At 42.6% G+C, this 22,230-nt stretch overlaps 1 protein-coding gene across 4 annotated transcripts in view; it reads right to left on the bottom strand.

Annotated features, from left to right (window-relative positions):
• Positions 1 to 1,061: 1,061 nt before the first annotated feature.
• The window catches only part of LOC129862924 (lissencephaly-1 homolog B-like), a 30,157-nt gene continuing 8,988 nt past the window's right edge, over positions 1,062 to 22,230 (bottom strand). For 3 of the 4 annotated variants that reach the window (XM_055935027.1, XM_055935025.1, XM_055935026.1), the window contains 10 exons: positions 14,856 to 14,977; positions 11,927 to 12,011; positions 11,718 to 11,792; positions 11,087 to 11,293; positions 9,297 to 9,465; positions 8,927 to 9,029; positions 7,783 to 8,011; positions 7,564 to 7,665; positions 7,151 to 7,307; positions 1,062 to 2,322 (listed from right to left, as the gene is read on the bottom strand). In XM_055935027.1, the coding sequence (XP_055791002.1) occupies positions 2,249 to 2,322; positions 7,151 to 7,307; positions 7,564 to 7,665; positions 7,783 to 8,011; positions 8,927 to 9,029; positions 9,297 to 9,465; positions 11,087 to 11,293; positions 11,718 to 11,792; positions 11,927 to 12,011; positions 14,856 to 14,887 (1,233 nt within the window). In that variant the 5' untranslated portion in view covers positions 14,888 to 14,977 and the 3' untranslated portion in view covers positions 1,062 to 2,248. Of the gene's footprint in view, positions 2,323 to 7,150; positions 7,308 to 7,563; positions 7,666 to 7,782; positions 8,012 to 8,926; positions 9,030 to 9,296; positions 9,466 to 11,086; positions 11,294 to 11,717; positions 11,793 to 11,926; positions 12,012 to 14,855; positions 14,978 to 16,445; positions 16,469 to 22,230 lie in introns of those variants that run through there. The other variant, XM_055935028.1, reaches the window with a different exon arrangement.

Raw genomic sequence — 22,230 nt, 5'->3', positions numbered from 1 at the left:
ACACAATTGAATTCTCTACTTGAGCAAAATATGTAGTTTTGTTGTGATCACAAATCCTAACAACTCAGGTTGAGCGCCACAGTCAGGCAGAAAATCGGGGTTACATATTTGTTTTGCTTGAGCAAGACTAGCTATAAATCGGTCCACTAATACAGGACTAGTAACGGCCCAGTGCACTGCTTTTGTAAAGAAATAAATAATTCAGACTATTCAGGGGGTGTTGCAGCACCCCTACTTCCCGCGGCTATAGTGGTAGACAAGCTACCTTCTGGTCATTGAAAAGTCGATTAACGCTGCCTAATCACACAGTAACAATATTTTGAATATCTCCCCGTGTTTATGCTAGAGTTACCGTTTCGTGTAGTGGCTGCAGCTCAATTTACTCTTTCCGCAGATATAAAGCTTGCGCCTATTTCATATCATGGGGATTGCGAGAGGTATTTTTCTACACAAGAGGAACCAGACAAGAACATACTCACTAAATAGTCGGTAAAAAATCACAATATTTTGAGCAACAAACGAATACATCACCGCCATTAACAGATGACTCACGAACACGACAGCGTCAGGTGTTTTGCTCGGACATCACAAAATCTTTACAGCAGTCTGTTTTGCCATGTAAAACAAAATGTTTCTATGGGCTAGAACAGTAAAGGCCGAATTCTGTTTAATCAAATTATATATTTTTTATACCTTCAGAGGTCCTAAAATAAAAAATCTAATGGCTATATGATACATTATAACCATATTGAAATAATTCCAATGTTAGCTTAGTAGATATTGTGATAAAGGGCTTAGAGACCTACATTAAAACATTCCCACAGCCGTTTGCATGAGGCAAATGGAAGTTTATGGCGCTGTCTGAGAAATAATTATTTCTTTATTGATCTGATCATTTTTCCTTATCTTTTGTTTTAGTTAGTGAAGACATTCTCAGCCTCCGAGCTCTACAGTACTCGATTACAACATCTAACTCCACCTTCACTTTGGCGTCCCCAGGCTGTGCAAAATGTCCGTACCTCTTTATATAAAAAATAAAAGCACACATGACAAGGCCAATGTTATATTTACAGATATTTTTATGTTGCAAACAATCACATAGATATATTGGAACACAAGTTTACTGTGCTTATGTGCATCTGTGTGAGTGTGTGTGACAAAGAGAGCAGTAAGAGTACAGAAAGCAGAAAGAAATCCCTTGGTGAGGGAGACCTCAAGAGGGTTAACAAGGCAGATACAGCAGAGAATGAGTGGGCACAGGATGCTCTTGGGACACACCACAGCAGAAGTTTGTGTATGTATGTGGTGTGTGTGTGTAACACAAATAAAAGAGTCTCATCTATGCATCTTCCTTGAAGTGTGTGTTTGACAGAGCGAGAGAGCAAGAAAGTCTGTTCATTTGTGTGTATGTTCTTTGCAGCATAGGGATCTTTAAGATCCTTGTGAGTATCTACTAGAAGCCAGTCAGTTACCAGTAAGTGAGAGGGGAGTATAAACAGAGGAATAGAAAGCCTTGCCTCCACACACACACACACACACACCTCTATTCTCTACCTCCATACACACAGACTACACAGTACGCACGCAAATGCACACGCATTTCATCTCTTATTCTACTCCTCCGTCACAATTCTCTCTTCCTTTCACACTCTTCTCTCTCTCCTAGGTAGCGCCAGAGTAACAGTGGCAGCAAGAAACAAAATAAAAACCAAACCCTTAAAGAACAGACGTGATTGGTTTATGTGCACGGTCACAATTACCCAGCATCCACTGGGGAAGGACACAGGAACCATTTACCCTTTGACCCCCACGTCATGGCAAATTTACAGTATACACGTTTTTTGGGGAAATCACCATCCAAGGAATACATCTTTTCTATTTTAGTGTGTCTATGTGTGTGTGTGTAATATTTATTAAGCATACTCTACATCCAGAATAATTTACATAAAAGGACAATCAATATTTATTTTAAAACGGGGCCGGGAGATGAGGGGCAGAGCCTGGGTAACAATGGTATAGAGTGCGAGAGGTTGGGCTTAGGTGAGTGTCAGATAGAAAGTGTCGGATTGTGGGTAGGAGGGGGTATAGGGCTGCCTTTGTGGGGATAGAGGAGGTGGTTAGGGGAGGAGAGGCTGCTATTTAGGGGAGCACTAATGCTGCTTCTAGAAGAGTAGAGCAGGAGGTTGGGGGGGTGTATAGGGCTGTGGTTGGAGGGTAGAGAGGAAGATGAGGGAGGTAGCAGGCAGACTCAGCGACACTCCCACACTTTGACTGTCTGATCAACGCTGCCTGTCACCACGTAGGGAGCAGTCCGGTGCATATCTAGGGAAAGAAATACAAATACAGACTGGAATAAAAGCTTGCACCTATTAGCTCTCCAGGAAGATGGTTCACCACCCTTGATGTATACAGTACCTTCAGAAAATATTCATAACCCTAGACTTATTCCACATTTTGTTGTGTTACAACCTGAAATAAATATTAATAAACAACACGTATAGTGCTGGTCCCATGTTTCCTGAACTGAAATAAAAGATGCCAGAAATATTCACACACAAAAAGTTTATTTCTAAAATTTTGTAAACAAATTAGTGCACATCCTTGTTAGTGAGCATTTCTCCTTTGCCAAAATAATCCATCCACCTGACAGGTGTGGCATATCAAGAAGCTGATTAACTTCTTATGGCTGCAGGGGCAGTATTGAGTAGCTTGGATGAAAGGTGGACAGAGGTGCCCAGAGTAAACGGCCTGCTCCTCAGCCATAGTTGCTAATATATGCATATTATTATTAGTATTGGATAGGAAACACTCAAGTTTCTAAAACTGTTTGAATTATGTCTGAGTATAACAGAACTCATATGGCAGGCAAAAACCTGAGAAAAAAATCCAAACAGGTAGTGGAAATTCTGAGGCTGGTAGATTTTCAACCAAGCTCCCATTGAAATCACAGCGAGATATGGATGAGTTTTCACTTCCCACGGCTTCCACTAGATGTCAACAGTCTGTAGAACTTTGTCTGATGACTCTACTGTGAAGGGGGGCCGAAGGAGACAGGAATGAGTTACCACTGCCATGAGGTGACCATTCTTTGACCATGCGCGTTCACATGAGGGAGCTCCGTTCCATCGCTCATCTGAAGTCAATGTTATTCTCCGGTTGGAATGTTATTCAAGATTTATGTTAACAACATTCTAAAGATTGATTCAATATATCGTTTGACATGTTTCTACGGACTGTTACGGAACTTTTGGACATTTCGCCAGGTTTTAGTGAACGCGCTTCCCTGACGTTGGATTTATATACCAAACACGCGACAAAAATAGCTATTTGGACATAAATGATGGACATTACCGAAAAAAACAAAAATGTATTGTGGAAGTGGGAGTGCATTCCGACGAAGATCAGCGAAGTGAAGATTTATAATGCTTTTCATGAGTTTTGTTGACTGCACAATTTGGGCGGGTAACTGTATGGGTTGCAATTTCTCCGGATAATTTGGAGGCATTTCTGAACATGGCGCCAATGTAAACGGAGGTTTTTGGTTATAAATATGAACTTAATCGAACAAGACATATATGTATTGTGTAATATGAAGTCCTATGAGTGTCATCTGATGATCATCAAAGGTTAGTGATTAATTGTCTCTATTTGGGACTCCTCTTTGGCTGGAAAAATGGAGGCCAAGATTGTTTTAGAGAATTTGGTAGTATGTCCAACCGGCCACAGAACTGCAGACCACGTGTAACCACACCAGTCCAGGACCTCCACATCTGGCTTCTTCACCTGGTGGATCATCTGAGACTAGTCACCAGCTGATGAAACTGAGGAGTACTTCAGTCTGTAATAAAGCCCTTTTGTGGGGAAAAACTCAATCTGATTGGCTGGGCCTGGCTCCCAAGTGGGTGGGCCTATCCACTCCCAGGCCTACCCATGGCTGCGCCCTGGCCCAGTCATCTGAAATCCATAAATTAGGGCCTAATGAATGTATTTCAATTGAGTGATTTCTTTATATGAACTGTAAAATCTTTGAAATTGTTCAATTTTTGTTCAGTATATATATTCTTTTTTTTCTCACCCATCTACACACAATACCCCATAATGACAAAGTGAAAACACGATTAGACATTTTTCCACATTCATTGAAAATGAAATAGAAAGTGCAATCGGAAAGTATTCAGACAACTTCACTTTTTCAATATTTTGTTACGTTACAGCCTTATTATAACATTTATTAAATTGTCCCCCCCTCAAGGACACAATAGCCCATAATGACAAAGCAAAAACAGGTTTAGAAATTTTGGTTAAAAAAAACAATTAATTTTACATTTACATAAGTATTCAGACCTTTTAACTCAATACTTTGTTGAAGCACCGTTGGCAGCAATTACAGCCTCAAGTCTTCTTGGGTATGACGCTACAAGCTTGGCACACCTGTATTTGGGGAGTTTCTCCCATTCTTCTCTGCAAGTCCTCTCAAGCTCTGTCAGGTTGGATGGGGAGCGTCGCTGCACAGCTATTTTCAGGTCTCTCCAGAGACGTTAGATCGGGTTTAAGTCCGGGCTCTGGCTGGGCCACTCAAGGACATTGAGAGACTGGTCCCGAGCCACTCCTGCAGTGTATTGGCTGTGTGCTCAGGATCGTTGTCCTGTTGGAAAGGTTCTTCGCCCCAGTCTGAGGTTCTGTGCACTCTGGAGCAGGTTTTCATCAAGGATCTCTGTACTTTAGTCAGGATCGAGGGAAAGATGAAGAGTAGTCTCCCAGTCCCTGCCGCTGAAAAACATCCCCACAGCATGATGCTTCCACCACCATGCTTCACCGTAGGGATGGTGCCAGGTTTCCTACAAACAGGATAGTTATAACTCGTGCTTCCCTCAAACCAAGGCACACTGCCTGCTAATTATCTTTAGGCTGTTCAACTTTTCCACTTCAAATTATTTTCTAACAGTTTGAATTGAGGTGTGTTCCACCTCATTAATTCACATGAGAAGTAGCCCATTTCACTGTTGCGGACAAGTTATGTTTGAGGCTTTACTGAGCCGGACAAAACTTCTTTCTTCAATGAGAGCCAAAGCACTTCCCCTGTGTTTCCCCAGATCAAGTATGAAGACATTGCGCATCTCTAGTAAGAACAGGCAGTGCAAACTTTTTCCCCCAGCACATTTTATGGCTGGCGCCGCATGGTCTTCGTTGTTGTTTTCCTTACAAATTGGACTGTGGACATGTGTGCGTTCCTATCAAAAAGTAAGTGCCTTATTTTCTGTATATCGTGTTGTTCTTTCTACTGTAGCATACCATATGTATGGAGCATAATGTATTTACAGTTTTATTCACGTTTTCAAGTACTGATGACAAGTCATGCATTCTGATTCTTGCATGATTGTAATGGACACATGTAAAATACTTTTGAAGGTTCTACTGATTATGATGAGCAAATGCGAAGCTATTTGCCAACTATGTGTGGCGTCATGTTTGTTGACATCATACAATACATTCTGGTTGTCACAGACACTTCCGTCAGACCAAAGATGTTATAACAAGGGATTGTTTACGCAACCGACTTATGGTGCTTTCAAAACAACTGGGAATTCGGAAATAAACTAAGTCAAATCATGATGTCAGTGATCTTCAAGTCGGAGCTCTAGAAAGAGGCTTGAGTTCCCGAGGTGGAATTCCGAGTTGGATAACCATTCAAAACGATTTTCCCAGTCTCGTTTATTTCCAAGTTCCCAGTTGTCTTGAACGCACTGAAGTCGGAAATTTCCCAGTTCTTTTGAATGTGGCATGAGATTTTAACTATGCTAGCTCAGACCCCCCTTACCAGGGGTTTTACTTTTATTTAGCGTATAAACTTCCTGTTTGCCCCCCATTTATTGATAAATCCCCCATCATAGTAATATTGCCTTCATCATATCCCCCCATGATACCTTCCCCATTTCCACCCCCCATGGAATTGAAAACCCCCCACAATTTAAATGAAGCCTTTTTGCAAGGCATTGAAAAACCTCCCTGGTCTTCGTGGTTGAATCTGTGCTTGAAATTCACTACTCGATTGAGGGAACTTACAGATAATTGTATGTATGGGGTACAGAGATGGGGCAGCCATTCAAAAAATCATGTTAACCACTATTATTGAACACGGAATGAGTCTTATGCAACTTATTATGCAATTTGCAATTTGTTAAGCACATTTTACTCCTGAACTTTAGGCTTGCCATAACAAAGGGGTTGAATACTTATTGACTCAAGACATTTCAGCTTTACATTTTTTATTAATTTCTAAAATGTTCTACAAACCAAATTCCACTTTGACATTACGAGTATTGTGTGTAGATCAGTGACAAAGTCTCTATGTAATGAATTTTGAATTCAGGCTTTAACAAAAACCTGGAAACGGTAAAGCAGGGTGAATACTTTGAACCAAATACATTTTTACGCATTTTGAAATAAATCTGCTCATTCATCAAGTCTATGTTAGGCTCCAAATATTTTTATTCAGGTGAAGCGAACCCACAAATTTTCTTCAGGAAATATACCTTTTCGAGTTTAGTCATATTTACCTTGGAAGTGTTTACTTTGAGGGCTGACTAGAATCTATTGAGTTGCAATGTCCCATTCATTGGATGCCCAAATCAACTGGAAGTATCTACAAAACAAGTGTTGAAGTCACATAATCCAGAAGGCGACATCTAATCGTTTTTTCCAGAAACTATGATTCGCGATTCACAAATTGTTATTCCGATTCACATGAGCAACGGCCCACTCATCTCTCACACATGCAGGTGACGCGCGCAAACAGAGATGCGGTAAAGTGTAATTCCGATCCTCGCTGATATGTTGATTTTTATTTGATTGATAAAATATATATTTTTAAACTGTGCCTAAATAAATTACATGTATTTCGTAATTTATGTTAATTACTTTTCCAAAACGTTTAGGATTTTATCATTTCCCCCAACTTTTCTAAGCCTTGAAAATACCATAAAATTCCATGACTTTCCCAGAATTTTTATGACCGTACGAACCCTGATGATGGACTGGGTGGAGGTAGCACTGTGGAACTGGCAGAAGTGTTGGAGATTACGCACACACAAACAGGTGGTTTTGACTAGTACTACAATATTTAAGGGAATGCACACACAGACACTCTTACCCAGAGAGGTAACAAAGTGTTCATGGGCACACAGGGTCTTCATGCAGCGCTTGTTCTTGTAGTCCCAGATCCTCAGAGTCTTATCATCAGCACAGCTCACTATGAACCTGCCTCCAGGGTGCACCAACACACCACGCACCCAGTTATCATGACCCACCTAGAGAGAACACACAACCAACCTGAGAAACAAACCCACTTTGGACATCCACACATACCCAGTTATCATGACCAATCTTGCTACCTGAGGGGAAGGTAACAAACAAAATCCTATTTCCCCTAACCTTAACCCTAAAATAGCCTTTTTACAAATGAGGACCAGCAAAATGTCCTCACTTCTCTAACTTTGTTGGTTTACTATTCTTGAGGACTTCTGGTACTCACAAGTATAGTAAAACGTGCACACACACACTCACCAGAGTCATAAGGCACATGCCAGTGCTGATGTCCCACATCTTGATGGTCTTATCTCTAGAGCCAGAGATAAGGAATGGGCCGGGCTTCCCACTCTTCTTACTCTACAGAGAGTGGGGGGGTGAAAATATGCTTATAAGCGTGAACAAAAAACAAGTTGTATTGCCGAAACACGTGTCATCATTTCAAAATACCTCACATCGTATAGAGGTTCTCCTCACCTCTGAGCCAGTAGCCTCCAGGATAGTGGGGTGAGCGGTATCGGGGGCCCAGGCAATACACTCCACCACGTGTTCGTGCTCCCGCAGCTCAGCCTTACACTCCTTGGAGGTGGCCACCCACACACGCACCGTCTGGTCGTTGGAACAGCTGGCGATAAGAGAACCATCCTGGTTGGGCCGGACCATCCTCACCCATTCCCTGTGGCCTGTAAATGTCTTCACACAATACCTAGAGAAAGAAACCGACACGCCCAAGTTACACACACAAAAGTATGTGGACATCCCTTCAAATGAGTGGATTCGGCTATTATTTCAGCCACACCCGTTACTGAGAGGTGTGTAAATCGAGGAAAATCGTCTGTCCCCAGTTGCAACACACTACAGAGTTCCAAACTGCCGCTGAAAGCAACGTCAATACAAGACCTGTTCGTCGTGAGCTTCATGAAATGGGTTTCCATGGCCGAGCAGCCGCACACAAGCCTAAGATCACCATGCGCAATGCCAAGTGTCGGCTGGAGTGGTGCAAAGCTTGCCGCCAATGGACTCTGGAGTGATGAATCACACTTCACCATCTCGCAGTCAAATCTGGTTTTGGCAGATGCCAGGAGTACGCTACCTGGCCCAATGTATAGTGCCAACTGTAAAGTTTGGTGGAGGTGGAATAATGGTCTGGGGCTGGATTTCATGGTTTGGGCTAGGCCCCTTAGTTCCAGTGAAGGGAAACCTTAATACTACACCATACGCAATTCTGTGCTTCCAACTTTGTGGAAACAATTTGAGGAACGCCCTTTCCTGTTTCAGCATGACAATGCCCCGTGCATAAAGCGAGGTTCATACAGAAATGTTTGTAGAGATCGGCGTGGAAGAACTTGACTGGCCTGTACAAAGCCCTGACAACTCCATTGAAGCAAAGGGGGGACCAACTCCAAATTAATGCCCATGATTTTGGAATGAGATGTTAAACGAGCAGGTGTCCACATACTTTTGGTCGTGTAGCATAGCTAGACACACACACCTCTCCAGCAAAACCGGAATACTGGACACCAGAATGTGTCAGTCTGTGTATACGTTCAAACATCCCTTCACTGGACTAATATAACAAGAGATACAGTATTTCAGCAGCTGATAAGTGTGTGTGTCTCACCCAGTGGCCACCTCCCACATCTTGATGGTCTTGTCTCTTGAGGCGGAGACTATGTGGTCTCCATTGGGCATGATGGCTACAGACGACACGTTGTGGTCATGACCTGAAACAGACAGAACAGGAACGTGACATCAGTATGGCTAATACAATTTTTTACATTTATTTTTTTATACCACTTTACAATACCTAGTACACCACAGTAATTACATTGTAGTAACCAAAGATAGAAATAGAATGATTCTATGGCAGTAATCACATAAGTACACTGTTGAAGTGTAGGTAGGTGCACATTGGGTAATAGTGCTTGTTTGCTGTTATACCACTTGGAGGAACACACAGCCCCCCCCCCCCCCCCCCCCCAGACCCTCACCATGCATAGTGCGGATGCACTCAAAGCCCTGGAAGTCCCACAGCTTTATGGACATGTCTGCAGAGCAGGAGGCCAGCAGCTTTCCCGTCTGGTCAAAGGAGATGTCCTGGACAGAATCTGTATGGCCCTTCAGTGTCCGCTCAAAGTCCCCTGCCTCATAGTCCCACACCTAGAGAGAGACACACAAACGCATAGTCAGTTGAAACATTTTTTCAACATGACAGGGCAACAAACTTCTTCTGGGTCAATGCACAAGTGAGTGAGTGCGACAAGAGAAATAAAAGAGAAAGAAGAGAGAGAGCAAGAAGGAAAGAGAGAAAGAAGTTGAGAGCAGGATGAGATTCCCATGTATCCCAGGGTGCAGTGCTCCATGCTCTGCCAGCGTTGTCCCGGTTACCAGAGCATCACCCCATCTCGACAGTGACAAAGCAGAAAAGATAAGGAGAGAGAGAGAGAGAATGAGAAGAGCGAGAGAGAGGGGGGGGGAGAAGGGAGCGAGTGAAAAGGAGAGCAATAGAGCAGGAGGAGAGAGGAAGAGTAGAGATAAAGACAGAGTAGAAGAGAGAATATCGAGAAGATGAAGGGGAGGTATAGCAGCTATAGCAGCAGGAGAGATATCTAATGTGACAGTCACTGACGTACAGTTGCGGACAAATGTATTGGCACCCTTGCACTTTCCTTAGATGATTCTCTATAAAGAAGTAGAAACTGGAAAAAAAATGGTCTCCAGACCTTGTTATGGATTTTCAATATCGCAGAACAAATACAATTTTTTATAAAACGTAAGTTTACAATTTTAATTTAAAAAACGAACACAAATGGCTTGGACAAGGTTATTGGCACCCCAGAGCTAGTACCTGGTTTCACAGCCTATGGCCAAGATAACTGCAGGCAAACACTTCTTGTAGCGTTCAATGAGCTTGCTGCACCTTTCTACTGGCAATTTGGCCCACTCTTCAGCAGCACACTGCACTAATTCTTCACTGTTTGAGGGGTGCCCTCCACCAACTGCTGTTGTCTGATCTCGCCATAGGTTTTTGGATGTGATTCTGAGCTGGACTCTTGGCTGGCCACTCCAGAACAATCCAGTGTTTCTTCTTAAACCATTCTTGGGTGCTTTTTGATGTGTGTTTGGGGTTGTTGTCCTGCTGGAACACCCACAACCTCCAATGGAGACCCAATTTTTGGACACTGGGTTGAACATTGGACTCCAAAAGATCTGATCATCTCCTCATTTTATGATGCCCTGTGCCACGTTTAAGACCTCCAGTATGAGAGGTGGCAAAAGCAACCCCACAGCATGATCAAACCTCCGTGTTTGATTGTATGGAGGGCGTTCTTTTCATTGAATGATTCATTTAGTCATCAGTAAACACAGTGCTGTACTACCTAAGAGCTAACATGTTGTTTTATTGGGTCACAGAACGTTTCCCCCGGATTTAGGGTGCTTTTTGAGAAGTTCAATAAAATCAGGCTCTCTTGCGTGCCCCTCAACAGTGGTGTCCTCCTATGTTTACCAATGGTTTTGTCCTTGTCTTTATTTTCTAAATTACATTTGTAAACTTAAGTTTACAACATTTTAATTGGTTCTGCAATGTTGAAAATCCAACAAGGTGTGGAGAGCATTTATTATTTCAATTACAACTTATTTTAGAAGAAAGAGGGAATTATTTAAGAAAAGCGCAAGGGTGCCAATCTATTTGGCCGCAACTGTATATGTGCTAGATAAAATAAACTTGTACACATTTACTTTAAACCAAGATCTTAGAAACTGATTGACACATACAGACCTTGATGGTGGCGTCCTCAGAAGCAGTGACCATGACGGAGAAGACAGGGTGGAAGATGACCCGTGTGACGGGGGAGCGGTGGCCGCTCAGGGCGTATCTCTCTGGGGGACGGGGGATCCACTCCTTAGGGTCCCTCTTCTGGGCCACCGGACCCCCTAGAGTCATCTCCTCCTTGGCCTCGTTCAGCTTCGACTCCAGCTCCATCACCTGGGGGAGAGAGGACGGGAGAGGGATGGGAGAAAGAGAAGGTAGGGGAGTGAAGGGAGAGAGAAGATAAGGTGTGGAAACGATGACAACGAGAGAGTAGAAGACGTGATAGTTCAGTTGGTCGTTTATGGTTCTCCAACACAGAGTTATTTCACTCATACTCCAGATACGTTTTTATTGACCCTTTATTTAACCAGAGGTCACACTGAGAACTACATCTATTGTACAAGTGAGCCCTGGCCAAGAAAGCATCCTATATATAGTAAACACATGAGACGACACAAAATAACATTTTAAAAAAACTGTTAAAATGGTGCAAAGTGGATAAGAGCATGCTTAAAAACCATCTGCAATTCCAATATGGGATGGAAAATCAAACACACACCAAATACCATAACACCTCAAACGTGACGTCAACACTCACCTTCTTCTGTAATCTGATGACAGAGGTCCATTTCTTTTCCAAAAGACCAGCGTACTTCTTATCCAACTCCTCATTCTGTGGAAGAGAGGGAGGGGAGACAGAAATGGAAAAATGAGAGCGTGATCTCTAGGTTTCAAATAATTGCAAGGAAATCAAAGAATAGGTTAGTGTGGTAGTTTTGGGGCAAGTTAGTGTGTGCGTGCTCTTACCATATCTAACTCAGTCTCTTTCTTGAAGGTGGAATAGGCCTCTTCATAGCCGTTTGAGCGGAGGTAGTCTCCTATCGCTCGGTTTCTGAGAAAGAGAGAGGAGAGAATAAAGAGAGCACAAAACACAACTGACAATATGCACATTATATTCCAAGGTCTTCATAATCATGCTGGGTATGTGACAAAATCTCACATCCAGTTTTAACCCGAGCATGTTTCATTCAGTCAGTGTTCTGACTGCAGGTAGTTACCATTCCTCCTTGAACACTATCAGACAAGTGTGTGTGTCCAGTGAAATGTTTCCTCTAGGAAAACAATGCTGAAGAATTAATCACAGCCAGAGTGTTTCTGGTGGTCATGGAAACATGACGACTGCTGGAGGGATGGAACACTCAGAAGAAGCAGATCAACAGCGCACACACAGGTTCCGTTCTCTGACGTGGGCTAAATGTTTTATGAGCAGCAGCTCTAGGTTTAGGCGGTGACATCAGCACTCCTCAAGTGGCTGCTGGATCAGTGTAACCTGTGTGAGCGAGTGTGTGTTCAAGTATGTGTGCGGCTGGGTACACTTTCCTTCAGAGAGAATGTGGTGTGGGTCTATGAGGTCAACTTTTGTCCCAGTGTGCCATCAGAGAGCAGTGTGTTTCCTGTCTAGAGCTACAGAACTGTACTACACTACAGAGACACACGACTAAAACCCAGAAGCACCTGGCACTTACAACCATACCCCGTTCAAAGGCACTTAAATCTTTAGTATTGCCCATTCACCCTCTGAATGGCACACATACACAATCCATGTCTCAATTGTCTCCAGGCTTAAAAATCTTTCTTTAACACTAGAACCGCCACAGGCCAACGGCCACTGACATTTGATTTTGTAAATGTAAAAAAAAGATTTTACATTGCTCATTTGTCAGAATTTTGAAATCCCAAACAGAAAAGCATTTAGAACTTTACCGACCTACTGCCAACTTAACCCGCCAAGACAACGTGCTGTAGGACGTTGGTACACAGCCAGGCGTTAATGAGTCTCTCTCGCCCTTTCCTCACTGAATGAATGACAAATGTATGAATGGGTGAAAATTGTGCACATTACTTCACAATTGAATTTGAAATTAGGCCTAACTGATATGAGGTTGACTTAATTCAGAAAGACAATACTGTAATGATTCGCATATTCATCAGCTTTGTCACTCATGTCTATAGCAAATCATTTGACCATACGCCTTGTGGGTTGATGTCATTTTCGTATACATTTTACTTTGTAAAATGAAACTGTGACGGGACTGTTTTACTTACTATAACGTTATTACTGATCAAATTGATTGTAAAGGGAAATGAAAACATGATAGGTGTTTCAGTAGGCCTTCAGAATAATGCAAAACTTATCCTCGACTCTATCCGAGCGAAGGGAAGCAAACGATGCCAGCCCACTAAATGGATGACGAATGGGCGATAATTGTGCACGTTACTTCACAATCAAGTTTAAAATGAGGCCTAACTGAATTGAAGAGGGTGAAGAGGTTGATTTAATTAAGAACAGTGTAATGATGCGGATTTATCATCGTTGGCGCTCATCTTAATATCACAACCGACTTGGGGGTTGATGCATTCTCTTTTACGCTTTACTTTGAAAAATTAAGTTGATACGGGGCTGTTTTATTTACTATAACGCTATGACTAAATTACATTTATTGTAAGGGAAACGAAAACATGCTACATGTTGCATTAGACCTTTAGAATAATGCAAGACATATCCTTGACTCTGTCCAAGTTGATGACCAAGGAGAAACAAAACGATGTCAGTCAGCCTGCACAGCAAAACTACACCTAAACTATACAAAAACTAATTTTATAAATAAGAGTTAGACTATAGGCAAGACTAAATTGACAGTCTGATGAGTGGCAGTATTATCAGTTGTCAAATTGGACATGAAGAGATGGGTGCATCTAGTAATTGACAGACAGGAAAAGGAGCATCACTTTATAAAATCCTCCATCAGTGTCACATGCAAGTAAAATAGTTTGAAAGTGTGGAAAGTATTCTGATTGGCTGGGCCAGGCTCCCCAATGGGTGGGCATAGCTCCAGGCCCACCCATGCCTGAGCTCCTGCCCAGTCATGTGAAATCCATAGATTAGGGCCTAATGAATTTTAAAATTATTGATTTCCGTATATGAACTGCAACTCAGTAAAATTGTTGCATGTTGCGTTTATAATTTTTGTTCATTGACAGAAATTATTCAAATTCATCGACATGCCTTTTCAAAAACGTTTTTGAATTTTTATCATTTAAAAGTATTCCAAGTGTTAGGTTCTTATTTTTTAGAGTAAATAACTCACGGACACTAGAGAAGCTTAACCAAGTTTAATTCTTCCCAGAGGGTCGTTACAGCTGTATTCAGACAACAAAACATTTCTCACCATCACACTTTGGACACTCCTCCTCTCCAATCCTTACATCTTATGGTTCCACAGGAAGAGGGTAACAGGATACTAAACCCTTATTACTCCCTTCAGGGGATCTGATCTGACCTGACCTCAACCCCTCCTTCACCTAATCCACAGATGTCCATCTGCTTCCCCTATAGCAATCCTGTGATCTCCTCCCTTCCACCCAGCACATTCCACAGCCACTCTGTCTTTCTACAGATCTCACTCCTTTATATACTCTGCGTCTGATCTATCATGTCTTAAATATCTCAATGTTCAATTTTAGAATCCAACACAAGCCTGGAAAACAAATCCTTTTCCATGACTTATCCAGGATTTATGACCGTACAAACCATGTACAGATTACACACACTAGACATTCCCCCCTGCATAGTGAACTGTAGAGTAGGGCCTCACTGCGTAGAGATTTCCTGTCAATCTATTTTTATGAAAACAAACGCAGGGCTAATCTACAAGTGTTGTGTGTGTGTACTCACAGCTCATCTCGTTGTCTCTGTGACAGCACCATGGTGGCTGTAGTGGCTGATCTCGCCCTCTGGACTAGGGTGAGGGTGTAGGGGGGTCCTCAGGTCAGTTGCTCAGTCCTCAGAGACTACAACTGGTACTCCAAACAGAGGGGCGGATACAAGGGCGAGAATGAGGGGAGAGAAGAAAACAAAGAGGTGGAGGGAGAAGGAAAGATTAAATTAGTTTATGGTTATTGACAGAAAAATTAGATTAGTAATCAACGTGGTACAAACACAATGATATCTGCGATTCTGCCTAATGGCAAGGCACACTTCTCTCATTCTGGCCTCTGACAGGTGTGGAACATTTAGGCTAATAGTACGGCATATTGATAGGGTAGCCTAATCTACTAATAAACAGAAACAAATCCAACACAGCCATTTGTGGTTCTGCAGCAAAGCATGTACTTCCTGAGCCATAAGACTGCTAGTAGCTGGGGTGACAGTGGCTTTAAGCTGCTTATTGGCTAGCCCACGAAGAGTCTGTCTGTGTGTGTGTGTGTACACATGCATGTGGGTGTGCCATCCTTTTTGTAGAACTGTTTGTATGCGTGGGATCCGTGTGTGTGTGTGTGTGTGTGTGTGTGTGTGTGTGTGTGTGTGTGTGTGTGTGTGTCAGAGACTAGTCGTCCAGACAGCTGACAGTGCAGGACTGAGGAGTATCGCTGGGAATTGCCAGACCTCATGATACGATATTATCACAATACTTACAGTATGTGCCGATACGATATGTATCACGATTCTATTGCGATGTGAAACTGCAATTAATGCGATTTGATGTTCCAAAAAATTTGATGCTCCAGAGTTTTATGTTAAGTTTACTGTTCCGATATTGTATATTCTGTATGAGATCTATGTGAACTTGTGTCTGTATTCTGTTGGTTTATTGATGGCAGCACCTTTCTCACGAAGGCAAATTCCAGACATGTGTAAATAAATGTACAGTACCAGTCAAAAGCTCAGACACACCTACTCATTCAAGGGTTTTTCTTAAATGTTTAATATTTTCTAAATTGTAGAATAATAGTGAAGACATCAAAACTATAAACACATGGAATCATGTAGTAACCAAGAAAGTGTTAAACAAATCTAAATATATTGGAGATTCTTCAAAGTAACAACCCTTTGTCTTTGTGACAGCTTTGCACACCTGGAATGCACACCTGGCATGCATTTCAATTAACACGTGTGACTCATTAAAAGTGAATTTGTGGAATTTATTTCCTTCTTAATCCGTTTGAGCCAATCAGTTATGTTGTGACAGGGTAGGGGTGGTATACAGAAAATGGTCTTTTACCAAATAGGGCTAAACCCATATTATGGCAAGAATAGCTCAAATAAGCAAAGAGAAACAACAGTCCATTCTCCCAGCTGACAGATCCACAAAAAGAATGAGACAGACAGGGTCTAAGTAAAGACCACAACCAGAAAAGGCCACAGGGATTCACAGGTGGAATACGGTTTGTTTGTCTGTCGTCTCATGTTGAGACACCGAACCACCAGAATAAACTATGCCATCAAGTCATTCATTCTGAGAAACAAACTGTGTAGTCGACCTACCAAAAGCCATCGTGAGCTGGCTTGTTAATCACCAGTCTCACAGGACCTGTTAGAAGAGGGGACTGAGGAGAAAGGAGGGGACAAGGGAAAGGTGAGAAGGCAGGCAGGAAGGCTCCGGGCAGCACTGACTGTCCAGCTCATAAATAGGCCGCTAACCAAATTAGCCTGACCTCTCACATATGACATTGTCACCAAGCCTATGCTAGCTCTGACACCTGCAAGAGCCAACTCAGCTCTGCCAGGACTGGTGTGTGTGTGTGTGTGTGTGTGTGTGTGTGTGTGTGTGTGTGTGTGTGTGTGTGTGTGTGTGTGTGTGTGTGTGTGTGTGTGTGTAGGTGTGTGTGTGTGTGTGAGTGACAAGTGGGAGTACTCACATGTTTTGTGGACAAGAAAGTTGAATTGTAACGTTAACAAACTGTTAAAGGTGCAATGTTTTTGAGAAACAGGCATGACTTTCATGATCAATACCCTTCAATCAAAATATCATTCTTTCAATGTTGAGTCAATCAAAATACTACTAAGTGAGCAATAGAGTTCAAAGTCCCATGCACTACCCTTATCACACTGGAAGTAAATCTGTGTACACGTGTGAATAACTTTCACTGCAGTCCAATCCCTTTACAGTCAAACTTCCAGTGCAACAAAAGTTGACATATCATTTCAAGGTAGGACTTGGCCAGTTGTTTGCCTTCTGTCCATCTGATTCTCTCTGTGTACTAGCCAGGTTTTTGTCCTAGCACTACACAGCTGATTCAAATAGCCAACTCATCATCAAGCTTTGATTATTTGAATGTTTGGCTATAAAAAGGCCCACCACCAGGCTCCATTCACTTAGAGCCCCCGGTCAGGTAGTCAGTCAGACAGTAACAGCCTTTAAAAAACTGTAGAGACAGCACTGTCTTGTCACACATTTCCCAAACCAAATCCCACTTCTCTCATCTCCCAGCTTAAAAAAGCTATGAGAAGCCATAATGGATCATGAGGTGAATCCAGACATAGCAAAAATAGGGCGAGTCAGTGTACAATAGGATCTAGTCAGTGTGTACACTGCATCTCGTGTGTGTTTGAGTGAGTGTGTTTCTTAAAAGACCGGCACCTGCATGTTGAGAGAGCTAGGAAACCATGTGAGATGAGAATGAGGGTGACATCTCGTATAAAGTGAGTGATATGTGGACAGAGAGAGTTATTGTTTGGTTTTAAAAACACACAGGGTTTCCGTTAACCGGTAATTGCCGGCTTTTGGCCAATCAAATAAATTAAAAGTCGATAAATAAAAATGTAGCCAGACAAATGTTCCGGGCTTCAGCACCACTCTCACTCCTTGAACGCTGCCTTACAGGCATGCCTCACCTGCTGCTGAGAGAGAGCGAGAGAGGCGCCTAGGCTACTGTTGATTATGAAGATGGATCATACATGGTGAGATTGTAACTCCTCATTTGATACTGCAGTTTGTTTCAGGGATTTTACAACTAGCTGACTACTTCACATGCTGATATTGACTTTGGTATTGTGTGTAGCTACGTTTTCTAGCTAGTAGCCAGCCAAACTTTCTAGAGAGCATTGCATTTTGGGTTTTGTAGTCGACTTGCGCTCTGCAGATTTCCACAACAGTTTTCACATATTGCTTGTTAACTTAAGACAAAATGCCATTGTTTTTTGACTATATATATTGTTCACATATTTGTGGTGTAGGGAATGTTATCCTGGCACACATTAGGTCCCTTGATACCAATTGAGCAACGTTTCAATGCACCGAAAAACTCTGTTCTGGACGCAAAGGGAGGTCCGACCTGGTACTAGACGGGTGTACCTAATAAACTGGCCACTATCACGCGTGGGAATACTTTGGAACACATTTACAAAATGAAAATCAATTGGAGCTTATTTGTTGGTGCTTTTATATATGGGCTTATGTCCAACAAAATAAAAATATATATTTGTTTTTGCTCAGAAAACTTGGTGCCAAATAAAATCAACCGCGAACCAGATTTGGCACGCGGCCCCCTAGTTGGGGAACGCAGCCCTAATGGGTTACGCACCCATTGCATATGGATGACCAGTAAATTTCTCAAATGTCCAATAAATAAAATAAAATCTCAACCTGCCGTGATTGGGAGTCCCAATTGGCCCAGCGCCGTCCGGGTTAGGGTTTGGCTCGGGTAGGCCGTCATTGTAAATAGGAATTGATTCTTAACGGACTTGCCTAGTTAAATAAAAATAAGTAGTGTTAAGGTATCAGGTATTACCCCAAATAATGTTATGGCAGTAGGAGCAAAAGGCACTTGTAATACTTTAGATATGGTATCAAAGATAGCAGACCAATAGTTATGTAGAGAAAAGCAGGACCAAAACATGTTTATTATTGAAGCAGGAGCTTGCCGACACCTGTCGCAAAACAGGGACGACATCAGGATAGATTTGAGAAAGCCTGAGTTTAGTCCTGCGTCATGGATTTTGCATTGGATCAAACCATGTTGTTCAGCACAAATAGAAGAGCCGACAAGGTACAGAATATCCTCCCACGTTTCATCAGTTCACTCATCGCCTAGCTCCTGTTCCCATTAAGGATTGTGAAGACAGTACATTTTATCATAGCTATAAGAAATAGCTTTTACTGTTGGGGATAGGGCTGTTGTGGTGACCATATTACCGCCACACCGGCAGTCACGAGTCATGAAGGCAGACAAATTCCACGTGACCGTTTAGTCAGAGTAATTAGGCTTCTCCAAACTCTGCTGCTGGTCATTAGTAGCATATCAAACTTGCTAACTGTCTGGTACTCAGCACTCTATTGTCTCTTTAAATCACTGACATCGATGCAAATGTACAGTCGTGGCCAAAAGTTTGAGAATTAAAATGTATATTTGTGACACGAAGTCTGCTGCCTCAGTTTGTATAATGGCAATTTGCATATACTTCAGAATCTTATTAAGAGTGATCAGATGAATTGCAAAGTCCCTCTGCCATGCAAATGAACTGAATCCCCATAAAACATTTACACTGCATTTCAGCCCTCCCACAAAAGGACCAGCTGACATCATGTCAGTGATTCTCTCGTTAACACAGGTGTGAGTGTTGACAAGGACAAGGCTGGAGATCACACTGTCATGCTGATTGAGTTCGAATAACAGACTGGAAGCTTCAAAAGGAGAGTGGTGCTTGGAATCATTGTTCTTCCTCTGTCCACCATGGTTACCTGCAAGGAAACACGTGCTGTCATCATTGCTTTGCATAAAAAAGGCTTCACAGGCAAGGAATATTGCTGCCAGTAAGATTGCACCTAAATAAACCATTTATCGGATCATCAAGAACTTCAAGGAGAGCGGTTCAATTGTTGTGAAGAAGGCTTCAGGGCGCCCAAGAAAGTCCAGCAAGCGCCAGGACCGTCTCCTAAAGTTGATTCAGCTGCGGGATCGGGGCACCACCAGTACAGAGCTTGCTCGGGAATGGCAGCAGGCAGGTATGATTGCATCTGCATGCACAGTGAGGCGAAGACTTTTGGAGGATGGCCTGGTGTCAAGAAGGGCCGCAAAGAAGCCACTTCTCTCCAGGAAAAACATCAGGGACAGACTGATATTCTGCCAAATGTACAGGGTTTGGACTGCTGAGGACTGGGGTAAAGTCATTTTCTCTGATGAATCCCCTTTCCGATTGTTTGGGGCATCCAGAAAAAAGCTTGTCCGGAAAAGACAAGGTGAGCGCTACCATCAGTCCTGTGTCATGCCAACAGTAAAGCATCCTGAGACCATTCATGTGTGGGGTTGCTTCTCAGCCAAGGGAGTAGGTTCACTCACAATTTTGCCTAAGAACACAGCCATGAATGTGCAACTTCATGAACACAGCAACTTCTCCCAAACATCCAGGAACAGTTTGGTGATGAACAATGCCTTTTCCAGCATGATGGAGCACCTTGCCATAAGGCAAAAGTGATAATTACGTAGCTCGGGGAACAAAACATCGATATTTTGGGTCCATGGCCAAACTCCAAGCATTGACTTTGCAAGAATGGGCTGCAATCAGTCAGGATGTGGCCCAGAAGTTAATTGACAGCATGCCAGGGTGGATTGCAGAGGTCTTGAAAAAGAAGGGTCAACACTGCAAATATTGACTCTTTGCATCAACTTCATGTAATTGTCAATAAAAGCCTTTGACACTTATGAAATGTTTGTAATTATACTTCAGTATTCCATAGTAACATCTGACAAATATATCTGGACACTGAAGCAGCAAACTTTGTGAAAATTAATACTTATGTCATTCTCAACTTTTGGCCACGATTTTTAACAATTTGAGAAAAATGATATCAGCATATGGACTGTAGTACTCACGCTGGAACAACACTCAACCATTGTTAATCCAACTTCCGGGATGCATTCAAAGCCCCCTCCTTTCAGCAAATCTGACCACTAATCCATTTTGCTCATCCCTTCCTAAAGGCAGAAACTCAAACAGGAAGTACCCGTGCTAAGGGCTATTCAACACTGGTCTTACCAATCGGAATCCACGGTTCACCAACTCATCATTAAGCTCGAGACCCTGGGTCTGAACCCCGCCCTGTGCATTTCTCAAATGTATAAACTGTATTCTGTACTATATCTTAGTCTATGCTGTTCTGACATTGCTCGTCCATATATGTATAACTCCATTATTCCTTTACTTAGATTTGTGCGTATTAGATATTTGTTAGATATTGCTGCACTGTCGGAACTAAACTCAGCAAAAAAAGAAACATCCCTTTTTCAGGACCCTGTCTTTCAACGATAATTCGTAAAAATCCAAATAACTTCACAGATCTTCATTGTAAAGGATTTAAACACTGTTTCCCATGCTTGTTCAATGAACCATAAACAATTAATGAACATGCACGTGTGGAACGGTCGTTAGTGTCTTAAAAGCTTACAGACGGTAGGTAATTAAGGTCACAGTTATGAAAACTTAGGACACTAAAAAGTAATTCTACTGACTCAGAAAAACTCCAAAAGAAAGATGCCCAGGGTCCCTGCTCATCTGCGTGAACATGCCTTAAGCATGCTGCAAGGAGGCATGAGGACTGCAGATGTGGCCAGGGCAATAAATTGCAATAAATCACCCCCCCTCCCAGTTAGGGGGAGTGACGAGCTCTACAGCAGAGTCTCAGCACTCAATCGCTGGTTGAAAACTGTTTTCTGTGTCAAAGCATCATCGGACTGAGCTTGTTGTCCTTGCAGGCAATCTCAACGCTGTGCGTTACAGGGAAGACATCCTCCTCCCTCATGTGGTACTCTTCCTGCAGGCTCATCGTGACATGACCCTCCAGCATGAATATGCCACCAGCCATACTGCTCGTTCTGTGCGTGATTTCCTGCAAGACAGGAATGTCAGTGTTCTGCCATGGCCAGCGAAGAGCCCAGATCTCAATCCCATTGAGCACGTCTGGGACCTTTTGGATCAGAGGGTGAGGGCTAGGGCCATTCCCCCAAGAAATGTCTAATAACTTGCAGGTGCCTTAGTGGAATAGTGGGGTAACATCTCACAGCAAGAACTGGCAAATCTGGTGCAGTCCATGAGGAGATGCACTGCAGTACTTAATGCAGCTGGTGGCCACACCAGATTCTGACTTACTTTTGATTTTGACCCCCCCTCTGTTCAGGGACACATTCCATTTCTGTTAGTCACATGTCTGTGGAACTTGTTCAGTTGTTGAATCTTGTTATGTTCATACAAATATGTACACGTTAAGTTTCATGAAAATAAACGCAGTTGACAGTGAGAGGACGTTTCTTTTTTTTTGCTGAGTTTAGACGCA

Source organism: Salvelinus fontinalis, chromosome 9 (assembly GCF_029448725.1).
Source record: "Salvelinus fontinalis isolate EN_2023a chromosome 9, ASM2944872v1, whole genome shotgun sequence".
Taxonomy (NCBI): Eukaryota; Metazoa; Chordata; class Actinopteri; order Salmoniformes; family Salmonidae; genus Salvelinus; species Salvelinus fontinalis.
This window is presented reverse-complemented; position numbering and strand designations above follow the sequence as displayed.